Source organism: Ursus maritimus, unplaced genomic scaffold (genome assembly GCF_017311325.1).
Source record: "Ursus maritimus isolate PB19 unplaced genomic scaffold, ASM1731132v1 scaffold_4, whole genome shotgun sequence".
Classification (NCBI taxonomy): Eukaryota; Metazoa; Chordata; class Mammalia; order Carnivora; family Ursidae; genus Ursus; species Ursus maritimus.
This window is the reverse complement of record NW_024426552.1, coordinates 76,388,790-76,406,279: the sequence shown is the minus strand read 5'-3', so window position 1 is coordinate 76,406,279 and position 17,490 is coordinate 76,388,790. Positions and strand designations below refer to the sequence as shown.

Here is a 17,490-nt window from a genome sequence, read left to right as displayed (position 1 = left end):
CAATAATAAACGCAGGGTCCTCTCACAACAAACCATGAGTCAAATTGCCCAAGTCACAGCTATGCCTAAGGGAATAGGCACAGCAAATGCCTTCCCCCTAATGGGGTAGTCTCATGGACGGGGAAAAGGAGAAGATGCTGGAAGACAGGCACTGCCTGCCTCCACTACTCATGCTTCCCCTTGGTCATCACCTCCCTTGAATGGAGACACATAGGTCCACTGTCCCCTGAAAGATCCACATCCGCAGATCTGCCTAATATGCCCCTTCCCTCACCATCCCCAGGAACAAGGAGAGCCACAGAATCGGCTGCTAAGGTGTTTTCATTCAGGAAGGCAAAGGACCATCTCCCTGCATCATGTGTAATTAGTGGGGCCATAGCTCACACATTCCTTTAAGACACAGGAATGCATTCTCCAAGACACCCCCTTCCCCCCCCCACACACACACAGTGAAAGCAAGAGAGATTGAGAGAGAGTGCTGCCATCTTGTAGTAAATTTCAACAGGTCCTCCTTCCCAGGAAATAAGTTGAGACAACACTGGGACCCACAAATTCCAAACCACTGACAGCCAGACACAGAGAGATTACAGATTTATTTGTGTATTTCTAACACACCACCTCCCTACCTGTCCCTGACCCCAGAAGGCTCCACGATGCACCTTTAAACCTGGTCCCCTCTTATTTTTATGAGTCCACATACATTTAAGTGGGAATTTCAAGCCCTAGTCTAGTGCTGTCCAGTCGAAATTTCTGTGACGATCTATATCTGCATAGCACAATATGGTGACCGCTAGCCACATATGGCTACTGGGCACTTGATTTGTGGCTGGTGCAACCGAGGAACTGAATTTTTAATTTTATTTCATTTTAATTAGTTTAAATCTCAATAGTCACATCCGACTAATGGCTACCAAACTGGGCAGTGCAGCTCTAGCGCCTAAGTAAAAATCTGAAACTTTCAGAATGGTGGGAGCCGACTCTCTAAGAGAGGGACTACATCAAGATGCATTGAGTATCAGTGTATAAGGTGGGATCACTGTCTGCTCCAAGGGGAACCGTGGCAAGTCAGAGGCAGCTGAACACGAACTTGAGACGAGGCCAGGGCACGATAGGACCTGCTAGGGTTCAAATGGGATGCGGGAGATGGAAATGAAGCAAAAGGAGGCGTAGAGATGGAGGTGGAGGAATTGAGGGCGAAGATACCTCCCCGTGGGTTTAGTACTACCACCAAGCCTAAATCCTCCTTAGACCCTCTGTGTAAATTTTAATGGAAGGGCCATTAAATATCCCCTAGAGCGATCCTCCCATTCTGCAGAGGAACGCACTGACGCCCAGAGAGAGCTGCCCAGAGCATACGTTGACTCTGCGGAAGAATCACAACCAGAGCGGTCGCCCCACGCCCACCGCACATGCGCAGCTCCACTAAAGGAAGGTAGAGCCGCGGAAGGAGAACTGCAGGTAGACAATGAGCAGGCAGAGGGAGGCCCCGATGAGGCACCAGCGAAGCGAGAAGAAGTTGTAGCCCGAACCCTCCTGGGCGCTTGGCTTGGAGGCCCCTGAGAAGGTGTAGGTGGTCGCCTCCTCCTCCAGCAGCTTCTCGCTGGGCTTCCAGTGCACGATGCCCTCCTGGCAGGCCTCGCAGAACTCGCTGCGGTGCGGTCCCCCGTCGGGCCGGCTGGCCACGTGGATGCGGTACTGGCCGCCGTCTTCTTCATAGCACTGCTCCCGCAGGCTGGTGATGAGGTTGTCCACCAGGCTCTCGATGTTCTCCTCCAGCATGCTCGACTCGTCCAGCCGCGCCGTGCCGCACTGGTGGCACAGCTGCTTGAAGACACGCATGCGCACCGAGCCCGCCCGCTGGGCGCGGTCCAGGTACATGTGGAAGAGGATGACCACGTGGGCCGACTGCCAGGTGTGCCAGCACCAGGAGCAGTGGAACCTGCGGGGAGGGGAGGGAAGGATAGAATGGGTCGGCCTCCCTCCCAGTGACAGCCTGCCCTGAAGGAGCCCAGAAAGGAAGGGTCCTGTGTGCCTGTGCCTGGAGGGAAAGGCTGCTTGTTCGCTGTCCCTTGGGTTCCTTAGCGCTCCACAGGCTCTTCCTCCTCCCAGTGAGCTCCCCCGGGCCTGGAGCAGTGTCCTCAGGAGCCTGGCACTGAAGCCATCTGGCTTCTAGCAGTCTTTCCAGCCTGCCTCCTGGACATCTTCCTGTGGCCTCAGCTCCCCCTAAGCTTAATGCACTCAGGACACGCACCTGTAAGCTGCACAGGGCTCACTCCCCCGGTCTGGGCCTTATTTTTCATCTGTGAATTGCGGGGTGATGGTGTCCAATAAGGCTCTTTGCACTCAGATCTCTCCTGCCTTTACCTGTCTCTCTCATGCCTCTAACCTGCTGTGGGGAGACAAGGAGATGCCTCTAACCACTGAGCACAGACCACCAAGAATAATTCAGAGAATAGCTGCCAAGAATCCACCAGATGGACTGGTGGATGGGTGATGGGCCAACAGGGGGAGGACTACAGAGTTTGGTCCTTGTACCTTCACAAAGAACACTCTCTTACGGGGCGCCTGGGTGGCACAGCGGTTAAGCGTCTGCCTTCGGCTCAGGGCGTGATCCCAGCGTTGTGGGATCGAGCCCCACATCAGACTCCTCCGCTATGAGCCTGCTTCTTCCTCTCCCACTCCCCCTGCTTGTGTTCCCTCTCTCGCTGGCTGTCTCTATCTCTGTCGAATAAATAAAATCTTTAAAAAAAAAAAAAAAAAGAACACTCTCTTACCCCTTGCCAAGTCATTGCCAGACCCCACGGCAGTCCTGCCACAGAGACTGGAAAAGTGGATCCTAGTCTGCATCCTTCTGCACACACATGCACTCCTGCACACTTACATGCACACAGGCCACACTTTAGACAAAGTGGGCCTCCTAGAGTCCCAGCCTCAAGGATAGTGGAAGGAAGTATTCTGGGACTCATCTAGCCAATCTCCACTCCCTCAGCCCCCACCCAGTGCTTTCACACCTTCAGTGATGGAGCACTCATTACCTCTAGGACAGTTCCTTCCATCCGGAGAGGAACCTCTTCCAGAACCTGTCTACAGTCAGGGATCTACTGGATCTACTGGCCAAGTCTTCCCTCACTGCTGACTCTCTGGGTCCCCTGTACGATGGCCCAAAAGGCCTCTGATGAGGAACTCATTCAGTCCAACAGACACCACTTAGCACCTACTTTATGCCAAGCACCACACAGTCCAGGCTATGGGGGTAGACATGAAGCCAAGCCTGCCCCTGACGCCTGGATCCCATGGACAACATAAGCACAGACCAGTACCCAGCATAGCCCAAGGTCGGGTTGGCCAGCAGAGCCACCTGATGGGTCCTAAGCCAGAAGGGGTTCCCCACTTATGCTGGGCCAGAGCTGTGGGGCACTAGGATTAATGCATCCTATGACTTACAGGGAGAATGAGCCTGTGCACAGGATAACACGAGAGCAACAGTTCTGAAGGCCTGCTTGAGGCCAGCTGGGAGCCACCGGTCACCAGCCAGGAGCAGGACCAGCTGAGGCCTGCGGCAAGGAGCAACCATGAGCCCGTGGAGCTCAGCCCCTCATCCCCTGAGCCCCTGGGCTCCAGGGCCCAAGTTCCCAGGCCTTTGCACTTGTCTCAACAGCCAGCTTGGAAGCTTCATGCTTTCTGTCTCCTTCTTCTACATCTTTTTAATCAAGCCAATCCAGAGTTGTTTCCTCTCCCTCAAGCTAGAACTCAGATCTTAAATTTCAAAACAGCAGACCTAGTACAAGGGGACCTTAAGGATCATCTAGTCAACCTCGTTTTATTGGATGAAACAGAAGCAGAGAGAAAGAGAGCCATCTGTGCACACACAGCTAGCTAGAGACAGAGCCAGGACCCAGCATATAACAGGTGCACAATAATGTCTCTGGAATTGATGCGAATTGAAATCAACCAACCAATGTCTGCCTCTCTGTCTTTTGTCCCGAAGACAAGTTCACTCTAATATTTACGGGTCTTAGAACAAGAGTACAAACAGAAGCTCCCCACTCGCAGCCTGCCTCCTCTTATCACCCCCCACAGCATGCCGTACCGTACAAACATGCATGAACAACCCACTCTGTGTGGCCAAGTTCTGCGTGTCTATACCCCCAAAACACAGCCACCTGTTGGCCTCCCTGGGGGCCTAGGGGTGCTATCTGTCCTTGAATCAGTGGACTCAGGGAGGAGGCCTGCATAGGCCCTGAAGGTGAGATTGAGGCAGCTTGGGCAGGGAATTCTGTGGTCCTGATGCCAAATCACAGTCTAGAAGAAGGAGAGGCATGTGGGCTTCAGATGGATGTGTCCCCTTAGCCTCAAGGACTCCTTGCACTATGGAAGACATGAGGTTCCTATAAGGTATAGGACGCTGGGCTTTAAGGACCTAAGGGAAATCATGCCCGAAACTAAGTCTTTTTGTCACAGACCCATAAACAATAGAGCTGGAAGGGTCTTAATTTATCATCTAAGGCCAACTTCCTGGTTTTGCAAATGTGAAAACTGAGGCCCAGAAAGAGAAAGGGACTTTTTGCAAGTTCACAGAATTAGTTAGCCACAAAGGCAGTTTCCAAAACATAGCAGGTGGACAATAAATGTTTTTGTATTCCAAACAAATCAGACTGAGTTGACTATAAACAGACCTAGGACCAGAGCACAGGCCCCAACCTTAAGCTAAAGGTTTCCTCAGTGGACCTCAGGGCCTCCTCCCCTCAGTCCCCACCGTTCTTTAAGAGATTACGAAAATGTGAAAACATCTAAAATATCAGAGATCATAGGGACATTATAGCTCTTCGTTTAGTAGCAAACCAAGACCCAAAGACAGAACACAACTTGCCAAGGTCGCCCAGGGAGTCAGTGGTACAGCTGGGATTAGAACCCAGGCCTCTTTGACCTGCTTAGAACTTCCTTCCCTGCCCCCTAACCTGAGCTGACCCCAGGACCAGGCTCCATGTACCTCTCTGCCTTCCCTTGGAAGATGCCCCCAGGGCTGCCTGTGGGCCCCTCCCGCCTGGACTGCTCACCTGCCCGAGGCATGCTGCTCCAGGTACTGCTTCCAGCCTGGAGCCAGCTCGTTGGGCTTGAGGTTGGGATCTATGATGAGTTCCCAGCTGTCAGCTGGCTTGGCCACCTCCATCTTCTCATAGAAGACTTTCTTCCACTCACAAGTGGTCAGGCTTGTACTCATGGTCCTGCTGGCAGAGATGGAAGCTTGAATTCAGCCTGAGTGAGCACACAGAAAGAGCCCAGGTTGATGCAGAACAGTTCAGTCTCTGTGGTCTGAAAATCCTCATCAACAGGACCAGGAAGAAACAGGACCCAGCACTATCCTTTGTCACCCTGGCACCTGTTTCTATGGCAGCTGGGCCAGGAGCCAAGAGCCAGGCATGGGGAGGAGGGAAGTCCCAAGAGAGAGTTCTAGGGCCCGGAGCTGGGCTGGGGAGGCAGGACTGGGTAGTGACCCTGAGTGGAAAGGGCAGACTGGAAGGCTTAGGCCCACATCACACCCACCCAGACCTTCAGGGGTCTCCACTCTCCTGTTTTCCCTACCACTTCACCCTCCCACTCTTCCAAGTATCCTGCATATCGTGTGCTACGATGACTACGACACCCTAGGGAGCCAAGGAGAAACAAGGGCTGAGGAAATGCAGAGCCTGCAGCTCGCATTCCGCACCCCCCATGTGTGGGGACCATCATTCACTCAGTGCCAAGCACCAATTGCTTGACCTTTGTGCTGGCCAAGGTGGGAATTAGCTCCCCCTTCATCCAGATCAGGAAACTGAGGTTTCCACGGCTCTAAGAGCCTCATCCAAGACTCAGATCCAGGCCTTCCAAAACCAAGCTCATTTGTTCATTTATCAGAGTACTACTGAGCTCTTAACACGTAGGGATTGAGAAAGAAGTAGGATGCCCTTTGCTCAGAAAGATCTCAAGCCAGTTGTGAGATGGAATGCGATCTGGCACGGGGTGAAAAGCACAATGATAACATTTCAGATTTCCAGAGTCTTAGAATTGTTAGAGCTCACATTTAGTTCCTGGTCCCAGGCCACATGGAAGAAGCTGCTGGAGGAACAAGCTTGTTCTGTGCTGCAAGCTTCCACTGTCTCAGCTGCTGCTGAGAGAGGCCAGCAATGGGGTATCAACAGTTCCCTGATGCCCAATTTCAATACTTCAGAGACTAGGAGGGAACCTGACTCCAGATTTGCATAATCCAGTTGAAGGCACAGACAGCAGAGGGAGGCAGCCCAGGCAGGGAAAAGACCAGGTGCTTTGGCACTTTATTCTGGCTCTGCAGCATATCTGCTTGGCCTCAGAACCCAGTAGTTTCCCTCAGTGGACTTCGGGCATCCCCCCTGCGCAGGGGAGGCTGGCTAGATAATATGTAGGGCCTCTCCCAGCCATAATCCTCTTCTGATTCTTTTACCTGGAAACCAGATCCCTGGACAGATGGAGGCACACAGAGGGAACGGAATGCAGCATGGGAAAGGTGGCTAGGAACTGGAAGAGACTTTCCAGTGTTGAGTTCCAGTCTTGGCACTTGTCTCCAAGTGGTTTTTGTATGGGAGGAGGTCAGGACAACACCATTGCATCGTCTCTTAGAGCGGGGAATTGCTCTCCACTAGCTTTGTGCAGAAGACCTCAGAAAGGGCAATACTATGTCTTAGAGCCCTTGACCACGAGCTCTAGAAGAGACTCTTCTTAGAAATCTGATTTCTTCATTGACTTCTTTATCTCTTGACATTGAATTAAGACACTTGAAGTTCAGAAATGGGTAATTACTTGGCCTCAGGACTGGGCTGCTCACACCTGCCTGGGGTCAGCTACCAGCTGAGGTGAGATGGGGGATCCATGAGTTCCCAGGAATTGAATGAATTGAGGCTGGAACCACATGCCAGGAATGAATCTGAGAACAAATGACAAAGAAGGAAAAGTAAAACAATAGAGGGTGAAAATTGTCAGGGTTTATCTGTTTGTTTTTACACAAATGATGCAATCCCCTTAGGCCTAGCATCAGGTGTAATTTAGAATGGGAGCCCTCTAAGCAGAGACCAATATATCTTTCGGTGCAACAGCGCTGTTTTCTTTCAAGAAAAAAATGTGCTTACGATCCAACCAATGAACAAAGTGACTACGTCCATTTTCTGCAATGGCACTGGGCTGCTCCAGAAGCCACAAATTAAGAGCTCGCTGATGTAAAAATGTGTGCAGCTTTGGTCCCATCATGTACTGGCCATTTCATTATACATCGCTGCTGTCTTTTTACTCTAGATAATATTGTTAATAAAGGAAGTTATATTCCTTTATAAAATAAATTACTGTACCTATATTCTGTAAACAAAATCGGCAAAAGGGAGAGGAATAAAAAAAACTAGTCTCCTCTCCAATTTGGTATATGGGTTAATAAATATTAATAAATATTTTTGTAAAATGTTCATTACTGAAATGTTAGTTATTTGAATAATACAGGGGATGGCAATGTAGAGTCTAGAATATGAAGTTAAAAATAGAGCTACCCTATGACCCGAGCCAACAATTGCACTACTAGGTATTTACCCCAAAGATACGGATGTAGCGAAAAGAAGGGGCACATGCATCCCAATGTTCATAGCAGCAATGTCCACAATAGCCAAACTGTGGAAGGAGACGAGATGCCCTTCAACAGAGGAATGGATAAAGAAGATGTAGCCCATATATACAATGGAACATTACTCAGCCATCAGAAAGGGTGAATACTCCATTTGCATCGACATGGATGGAACTGGAGGGGATTATGCTGAGTGAAATAAGTCAAGCAGAGAAAGACAGTTATCATAAAGTTTCACTCATATGTGGAACATAAGGAATAGTGCAGAGGACGACAGGGGAAGGGAGGGAAAACTGAATGGGAAGAAATCAAAGAGGGAGACAAACCACAAGAGATTCTGGACTCCGGGAAAAAAAAATGAGGGTTTCAGAGGGAGGGGGATGGGGGGATGGGGTAACCAGGTGATGGGTATTAAGGAGGGCACGTGTTGTGAGGAGCACTGGGTGTTGTACGAAACTAAGGAATCATTGACCATTACTTCAAAAACTAATGGTGTACTACATGTTGGCTAACTGAACATAATTAAAATCCATATATATATATATATGATTTTGGAAGGTGAGTAGATATCACTTGAAGGCATTTGGAAACTGTATGTAACACTTACCCCACATATTTCAATACATAGTCTTGAAGGGGAATATGTGTCCTCCTCCCACGCCAGGCCCGGGAAGAACCCCTGTCATTGCCAGCCATTGTTACTGATGGGAATATGTTGTTCCAGAGGTATTTCAGGGCCCAAGAAGAAAAAAAAAGAAAGTTAAATAAAAGTGAGTCAGTGGTTCTTTTTAACTTATTTAGTTATATTTCTTAACTAAGAAACAAATCCAGGGGAAATGCAAGCTATGTCCGGTCTTCTGCTATCTCTCCACCATTCGAAGATCCGTGCAAGGTGCTGCAGGACAAATCCAAGGTTCCCAGGGAATCTTTTTCAAGGGTGGTTGAGGAGGCCTCTCCATCCCCAGGATGCAGCGCTTGGAGGCAGCAGGGCCCGAACTCTACTCTTTGAGCGGGGGTCGACTCTGAGTCTCGGGAGCATTCACACAGTCAGAACAGCTCTCAGTGCATATAGTGACACTACTCCCAGGGAATATTGCAGGCTGCTTTTTTACCACTTGGTGGCAACCAGAACAATGCAGCAGCCTGGATCCTTTCCCTGTTGGAATTCAAGGGTCCAAACTCTATGGGCCACACTTCGGGCACCCCAAAGTCTGTATTAAAAGTGGCCATCTCTACTCTCACTTTTTTCAGGGCCTTATTATCCTAGACAAAAATTTCATGAAGAATTGTCACACTATGTAAGAGAAGTACATAAATAAAAAGAGTGCTTCCTGCTAGGGAAACAAAAGAGGATGGGGGGTTGGTTAAATGAGTTAGTGGTTCAGGAAGGAAGAACACACAGTTCTCTGCTGGAAAGACAGTCCAAGTCAGAGGGTCTGGAGATAGTTTCAGCGGATAAAGTCTATGCTGAATTCTGTCCAAGATGTTGAAGGCCTCCATCAGCGTTCCTTAGCTATTCTCAGAGAACCTGCTGGTTTCTCTGATATGTCTGAGTGAAGTAAGAAGTCTATTTGAAAATTAGATATCCTCCTTGAGGGTAGATTTGGGTAGATGTAGGGTTTTCCCCTCTTTTTGGTAACTGGCATTATGTTGAGATTAGAGTGCCTTCATATCCTATATTGAGCTGAGGCTCAATACACACACACACACACACACACACCCTTAGCTCCTCTCTGGGACAATTCCAGGCATCATGACAGAATGATAAGCAAGCCTGGGGAAGCTTATGTCACCTGTTAAAGCTTCCCATCTAAAATGACAGTTGTCACTTTCCCTCACATTCCATTGGCCTAAGCAAGTGACACAGCCAAGCCTAGCAGTGGCGCAGGGAAATAGATCTCGCCAAAGGCAGGGTGGTGGGGGTGCTTTAGGAAGTGGCCCCAAATATTATGAACAACAATAAAATGCATCAGAGGACCCACCTGAGCAATGGGCGCCCTCCTGGAACAATGGAGCTGAACAGTTGCTATGGTGCAGGGTAGTTACAGATATGACATATATTTTTAAAAAACCAGGAAAGTGATTGTTATTATGTCAAGATAGTAGTTATCTCAGTGCAGATGGGGAGAGGTGACTGTAATAGACAATTATTACGTATCGTGGATGAGAGGGTTTCCAGGGGGCTGGCGAAGATTTCTCTGACCTGGGTGTGTGTAATGCAAGTTTTCAGTGCATAATTATTCTTTAAATTGTATGTGTAGGTTTTATGTACTCTTGTGTATATATGATCTATTAAACAATTTAAAAGAAAATGGATAACCCCTCCGCCTCTCCCTTTTCTTCAGATTGTCCCAAATTACCAGCATCTAGCAATGGCCTTTCTGAACATTTTTGTTAAGATGGTCATAGATCATAAAACTGAAAGAGGCCTAGAGAAATCATCATGCCCCTACCCTAAGAAAGGTATTAGGTAGATGAGCAAAGGAAGGTCGAAGAAAGAAGTTACGAGAGACAGTATCTAGTAATACTAAGCTCTCAGTAAATGTCCCAGGATCTTGGATGCAATTCTTCTATAGTGCCTGCCACAATATCATTACGTTCCCTCCACGAGACTGTCTTATTCCTCTTGTACGTTTTCTCCAGGGAGTATCAAAACCTGAGACTCATAGTAGGTGCTCTGTAAAATCTTGTTTGCTGTGGAAATAGAGGCAATACTTTACTGTGTGTATCCTTCACAGCAGAGGCTGACTGTGAATTCTAAAAACACAAGAACCTTAAAATAAGTCTCCGCAGACCCCATAGCATAGGGATAGGCGCATAGAAGTACCGTAGGTATTGTGAATTTCATTCAGTTCATAGCAACAAAGATTTGTTTACTATCCACGGTGTGCTAGGATGAACATTAGTGCAGAGAGGAACACATTAACACATGGGTGCATGAGGGGTGCCCATGAAGGTACCCCTCAAATTCTGGGACTGAAGGGGAATTCCAGCACTCCCAGCTTCTTGGAATCAGGTTAACAGTCATAGGGCTAGTCTAGAATACAATGTTTTCTGGCACTATAATCTCAACATAATGCCAGTTAACAAAAAGAGGGGGAGGGGCGCCTGGGTGGCACAGCGGTTAAGCGTCTGCCTTCGGCTCAGGGCGTGATCCCGGGATTCTGGGATCGAGCCCCACATCAAGCTCCTCTGCTATGAGCCTGCTTCTTCCTCTCCCACTCCCCCTGCTTGTGTTCCCTCTCTCTCTGGCTGTCTCTATCTCTGTTGAATAAATAAAAATAAAAAATCTTTAAAAAAAAAAAAAAGAGTGGGAAAACCCTAAATCTACCGAAACCTATCCTCAAGGAGGATATCTAATTTTTAAATAGACTTCTTACTTCACTCAGACATATTAGACACATCGGGCACCGTTTTAAGAAATATCAGAAACCATAATCTGTATGCTAAGGCTGCAGACCACTCACATGCTGGGGGTGACGTTATTCATAAACCACTTAAGGAGCTGAGCTTGAAAAGATATATTTCATTAAGTCTTAAGCCCATACTGATATTTTCTAATGGGGTTTTAACATTGTTGCAAAAGTATTTTTATCCCAACTATAATTTCAGCCTTTTCTTCTTATAAAATGATGCTATAAATTACTTAAACTAATATAAGTAATTGTTTTGCCTGTCGACCAGCAGTTCGTTAGCACTAGATACTACCATTAGCACTGACCATAAAAGCACTAGATAATTAATGACTAGATTAGATCATTAATTTTTTGTATGTCCTACTGATTTTGTACACTCAAATCACTTTATTTCAAGTGAGGAGTAATGGGTTATTTATGCCTTGGTGATTTCATCACTTGTATGACATATTCTATGCTTTAGTTTTATTTATCCATTCAACATTCAATAACAGTGGAGTACTTGCTAGGTCTCCATCTCTTTCTAGGTACTGGCGATACCACAGTGCAAAAAAGACAGAATCCCTTCCTTCGTGGTGCTACAGTCTACTGAGAGAGAGAAACAATAAAATAATACTATAGTGGACACCAATAGGACAGAGGTTTAAAAAAAAATCAGCAGGAGAGGGAGATCGAGAATGTATGGATGGAGGGGTTTAGGGAGGATTACAGCTCAGACAGCATGGGAAGAAAAGGTCACAAATGAAAGCCATATTTGAGAAAAGCATGAAGGAGATGAGAAAGGGAGTCTTGCCAATAGGAGCAAAGGCATTCCAGGCAGGGCAAACAGCAAGAGCAAAGTCCCTGTGCTTGTTTCCTGAGGCCACTGGAACAAATTATCACAGACTTTGTGGCTTAAAATAACAGAAATGTATTGTCTCATAGTTCTGGGGTCAAAAGTCTAAAATCAGTATCACTGGGCCAAAACCAAGGTGCAGAGCCACACTCCCCCTGGAAGCCCTAGAAAACAATCACTCCTTAGCTCAGGGCCTTATCACTCTGGTGTTCTAGGCCAGCATTCTGGAATCTCTCTCTGGTCTGTCTTCACATTGTCTTGTCTGTGTGTAGTTGAATTTCCCTCTGCCTCCCTCTTATATATGTGATTGCATTTAAGGCCCCCCAGATCATTCAGAAAAATCTCCCTAAGAGTCTAATTTATTTATTTTTTCTTTCTTTTTTTTTTTTTTAAGATTTTATTTATTTATTTGACAGAGAGACAGACAGCCTGCGAGAGAGGGAACATGAGCAGGGGGAGTGGGAGAGGAAGAAGCAGGCTCCCAGTAGAGCAGGGAGCCCGATGTGGGGCTCAATCCCATCACACTCCGAGCCGAAGGCAGACGCCTAACAACTGAGCCACCCAGGCGCCCCTAAGAGTCTTAATTTAATCACATCTGCAAAGACCGTTTTGCTGTGTAAGGTAACATTCACAGGTTCCAGGGATAGGAAGTGACTGTCTTCAGGGGCCATGTCTCAGCCCCGCACAGCCCCGCAGTGGGAGCGCACCCGTGTGCCCAGGAACCAGTGAGCAGGCCAGCCTGGCACAGTGGTGTGCTCACAAGCCAGCGTAGGAGTGGGGGAGATGGACCACCGCAGACCAGGCAAAACCTGGACCTCACACAGCCTCCTAGGCCCTTCACAAGAATTGGTAAGAGGGTTTGGAGCACCAGAGTGACATGACATAACTTACATTTGAGCAGAACCACCCATGTGCCAATCTAGGGGTAGATAGTGGGAGTGAAGGGAAGACGCAGGGGAAGGAATGAGGATGCTCTTTCAATGTAAGAGAAGACTGAGCCACAGCCAGGGTGACAGAGCGGTGTGGTCCGACTCTGGTGATTCAGCCAGATCCACACATATTGTAACAGGATGTACCAAAAGATTGAGCATGGAGTATGTGAGAGAGGGGACAGAGTCAAGGACGACCCCTATGTGTTTGACCTGAGCACTTGAGGGGCCATTACGGAAGTAGGAAGAAGGAGGAATGAGTTTGTGGGGAGATCGGGAACACCATTTGGAAGATGTTAAAATCTGAGGAACCCAAGCTGACATGTCAGGTTGATATGCACATATGGTTTGTTTAATTTATTGTAATCTAAAGGCTTCGGACTTTTAACTTGTGAGTCTTACATGGCAAATGCTTCCCGTTACTGATTTTTAGTTGGTCGCAGCATTCAGTTACTGGAGGGTAAGGAAAACGCTCAGAAAATGCAGTGTCTCCCCACAGTGATGTACGTGAGCCTTTCCCACTCCTTGTCTGTCATGACTCAACACACACTGACAAGTTCAAGGTTTAGCTCTAGGAGCCCTTGCTGCATAAACCCCACGGGGTTCTCACTGTCTGTAATGGACATAGACCTTCGAGCATTGCTGCTGAGAATCTTGCAGCTGTAGCACCCAGAGCTCCTGGTTTTAAATTTGGGGCCAACTACCAACCATGCGATAGGCCAAAGAAAATGCAAGACCTGTGTTCTCGAAACACCCCTTTTCGGTTGTATTCAACTCGACCTCAAATTTACGGAATCCTTTCTCATCTTGCCTTAATATTTAAGTTTTTACATTTATCTTTCCTCCTTTGCAGCACTACCAAGAGTTTTCTCTGAGCGCAGATTGTGTTTGGAAAAATACGTGTACCACACATATTTAAAAGAGGCTTCCAGAAGCAGTGCTGCATGAATAAAGCCTTGAAGAATCAGCTATTGCAGTTAAACAAAGAGGGGGAATAAATGTTTTCTAAGCAGCAGGAACGATCAGCAAAGAATTCAAGGGTAAAATAATCTACAGTCATTCTGGACACTCCGTATCACCTAGTACATCAGTATCCCAGAGAAGAGTGATAAAGGTTGAGGCCTGAGAGGTATGTGGGACCGGGATTGCAAAGGACTTTTTTTTGACTTTGTATTATTTTTATTATTTTCCAGTTTGTTTCCAGGTATAACTGACCTATCTCACTGTAGAAGTTTAGGTGTGCAACGTGACACTTTGACTTACATATGGTGTGAAGTGATCACTACTGTAAGTTTAGTCAGCCTCCATCAGCTCATACAGATACAATAAAAAGAGCAAAAAAAGAAAAGAAAATTCCTTCTCGTAATGAGAACTCTTAGGATTTACCCTCTTCACAACTTTCCTATACATTATACAACAGCGTTAGCGGTAGTCACATGCTGTCCCTCCTATCCCTAGTACTTGTTTCTCTTCTAACTGCAAGTCTGCGCCTTTTGACCATTATTCTCCTAGTCTCCTTCCCCCTCCCCCTGCCTCTGGTAACCACAAATCTGATCCCTTCTTCTGACTTTGTTTTTCTGTATCTGTTGGGGGCTTTTTAATTTAATTTTATTTTTTTAAGACCATGTATAAGTGAGATCATACAATATTTGTTTTTCTCTGACTTATCTCACTTAGCATAATGCCTTCAGGGTCCATCCATGTTGTTGCAAATGGCAGGATTTCCTCCTTGTTTTAGGGCTGAATAATATATTTATACTCCACGACTTCTTTATCCATTCATCCATTGATGGACACGTAGGTTTTTTTGTTTTTGTTTTTGTTTTCAAGATTTTATTTATTTATTCCACAGAGATAGAGACAGCCAGCAAGAGAGGGAACACAAGCAGGGGGAGTGGGAGAGGAAGAAGCAGGCTCCCAGGGGAGGAGCCTGATGCGGGGCTCGATCCCAGAACGCCAGGATCACGCCCTGAGCCGAAGGCAGACGCTTAAGGACTGTGCCACCCAGGCGGCCCATTGATGGACACGTAGGTTTTTTCCATGTCTTAGCTATTGTAAATAATGCTGCTATACACACAGGATGCAGGTATCTTTTCCAGTTAGAGTCTATGAAAGATCCTTAAACATCACATGAAGAGTTAAGATTTTGTCTTAGAGGAGATGTGGAATCACTGAATTGTTTTAAGACTGAAGTATGTGATCAGATTTGCATATTGGTAACGGGGTATTTCAAGACCTCGCTCTCTTCCTTTTCCCTATAAATTGGCTGGTGTTTCCAATGCTGTTCTCGTGACCGTGTAGCTCTGGGTTCTGATCTACTTAGCTTCTTGCAAATCCAGACCCCTCTGCAGGAGGGTGGGAAGAACCCTCACTCCACCGTACCAAGCAACTCCATAGAGAGTTCTGTTGTGCACAGCCAATTGAGATCCACTGGATTAAGAACTGAGCAAATGGAAAAATAAATAGTCTATAACGCTTATATTGTAAAGCAATTAATACTCAGAATTTAAATATTACATGTCTTTAATGACTTTATTTTGTCAACGAAACTTCTAGGGACCATTTTCCCCGGTGAAGTTCATATGAACAAGAAACGAATGCACTATTACTTCTAAGTCTGTGTTTGTCAAATGGACACAGACACTCTCAGGAGATAGCCATCAAATTGCCTTAAATCTTCCACTTCGTTTCAAAAAGATGATACAGAGAGACAGGAAAATCTTAAAGTCGATACATGCTGGTAGACGGGGAAAAGAGGGAGTTTAAAAAGCACTTAATAAGTAATATCCTGGAGAGTTCGTTCTATGATGAAGTAGAAACTGCAGTTGCCAGAAGCATTAACTTAGTTACTTAATCTGCGTCGCTCCTTGCAAAGGCAATTAAGCAAAATCCAAGAGGGCGAAGAAACTCTACGATTCGGTCCAGAACGGCTTCAGTGTCCAAGGGGACCTACTGATGGAAACTGGTCAGAGTACGATGCCGAGCTCGTGGGTAGCTGCAGTTTCCACATGGGACTCCGGGTCATTCTTCCAAGAGACTATATGATGCAAGAAATAGCAGAAACGGCAACCCACTTCTGGAGGCCCCAGGAACTGGGCAAGGAAACAGCAGATTATTTCCTCATCTTAAAAATTCATTGGGAAGAAAATCCTAATGAAATTTTATTATAATAAAAGTGAATAGTGATAGAATGCTGACTTTGCATCGTGAGTATTTCTGAGTACTTTACGTATATTCATGCATTTTGTCCCACAAGAACCCTATGAGGTCGCTACTGTAATGACTATTCCCATTTTACAGGTGAGGAAACTGAGCACAGAAAAGCTAAGTCATTTACTGGTGGTCACAGAGTTACTAAGTGACGGTTCTAGGATTTGAACCCAAACAATGTGGCTCACTGATTGGATGCATTTATCCACTCAGCTTTTCCCTAGATCCAGGTTTAAATGTAATAAACTCGTTGTGAAATTTCAAGCAGTACAAAAATACAGTCACAGAGAAACAAAAGGTCCACGTTCTCTTTACCCCACGTCTTCCTGCCCTTCATTTTTTGTGTCAAGTTATTCTGGAGAAAAATTTGATTATAGAATATATTTGATTAAAAATGGAACATCCCCCAGGGGCGCCTGGGTGGCACAGAGGTTAAGCGTCTGCCTTTGGCTCAGGGTGTGATCCCGCTGTTATGGGATCGAGCCCCACATCAGGCTCCTCCGCTATGAGCCTGCTTCTTCCTCTCCCACTCCCCCTGCTTGTGTTCCCTCTCTCGCTGGCTGTCTCTATCTCTGTCAAATGAATAAATAAAATCTTAAAAAAAAAAAAAAAAGGAACATCCCGTTTTGGTGTCTATAATTCGTAAGGCTATATAGCGTCGGTGTCTTTCCGGGGCAGCACATGATGATTTCTGAGACACAGAGCCTCGTGGGGAACCTGCGTCAGTGCCGGGCGCCCAGTGCGGCTGGAGGCAGCGGCCTCCCATCGGAGCTCACCGACGGGACCCTTGAGGCAGAGCCCTGTGACGCCACCTCAATACAGCGTCTGTGTGAAAGCAATCCTCCGTCAAACACAGGAGGAAACCGTTCAAAGTTGAAGAAGCAGTGAATCGGTGACGTGAGGCCACGCTTTGGCAACCCATCATGCTCTCGAGATGGGACTCCAGTAAAAACCAGAAAGCTTTTGCAAATATTTCTGAGTTTTTGACTCAGGATCCAGGAACATTGAGGCAGTGTCCTCATTGGGGTCTATTTTTAGGTGGCGTCCGTTACTAAACAGGGACTCCATGAGGGCAGAGTGTCAGGTGAGGCTCTGGGACTGTGGGGATGACCGGGACACATCACCTGCCCTCCTGGACTTGGTCCGGTCAGCACAGTGTCGCCTTTGTTGACGGCCTCGAAACAATCACACTGTCACCTCATGGCATCCTGTCCATGAACCCTTGCTCCCTTGCTAGAATAAACTCCTGTCTTCTTCTCTGACCCACAAGTTGTTTAGAGGTAGAATTTTGAAAATTTACAAACAAATGAAATTTTTCCAGCTCCCATTTAATTATTGATTTTTCCCTTAATTGCATTGCCTTGAAAGAATGCGGTCTGTATGGTAGCAATCATTTGACACTTTCTGAAGCTTCTATTGAATTATACTATTCTGTGTTTAGTTTTTAAAAATTTATATTGAATCTATTTAAAAAGGTAGCCT

At 46.7% G+C, this 17,490-nt stretch overlaps 1 protein-coding gene across 1 annotated transcript; it reads right to left on the bottom strand.

The window, feature by feature from the left end:
* Positions 1 to 1,415: 1,415 nt before the first annotated feature.
* RTP2 (receptor transporter protein 2) lies at positions 1,416 to 5,236 on the bottom strand. The gene is made up of 2 exons (XM_008705173.2): positions 5,058 to 5,236; positions 1,416 to 1,939 (listed from the first exon to the last, which is right to left on the bottom strand). The coding sequence occupies exons 1-2, from the start codon at positions 5,219 to 5,221 to the stop codon at positions 1,423 to 1,425; spliced, it is 681 nt and encodes a 226-aa protein (XP_008703395.2). The 5' UTR covers positions 5,222 to 5,236; the 3' UTR covers positions 1,416 to 1,422.
* Between the last annotated feature and the right edge of the window lie 12,254 nt (positions 5,237 to 17,490).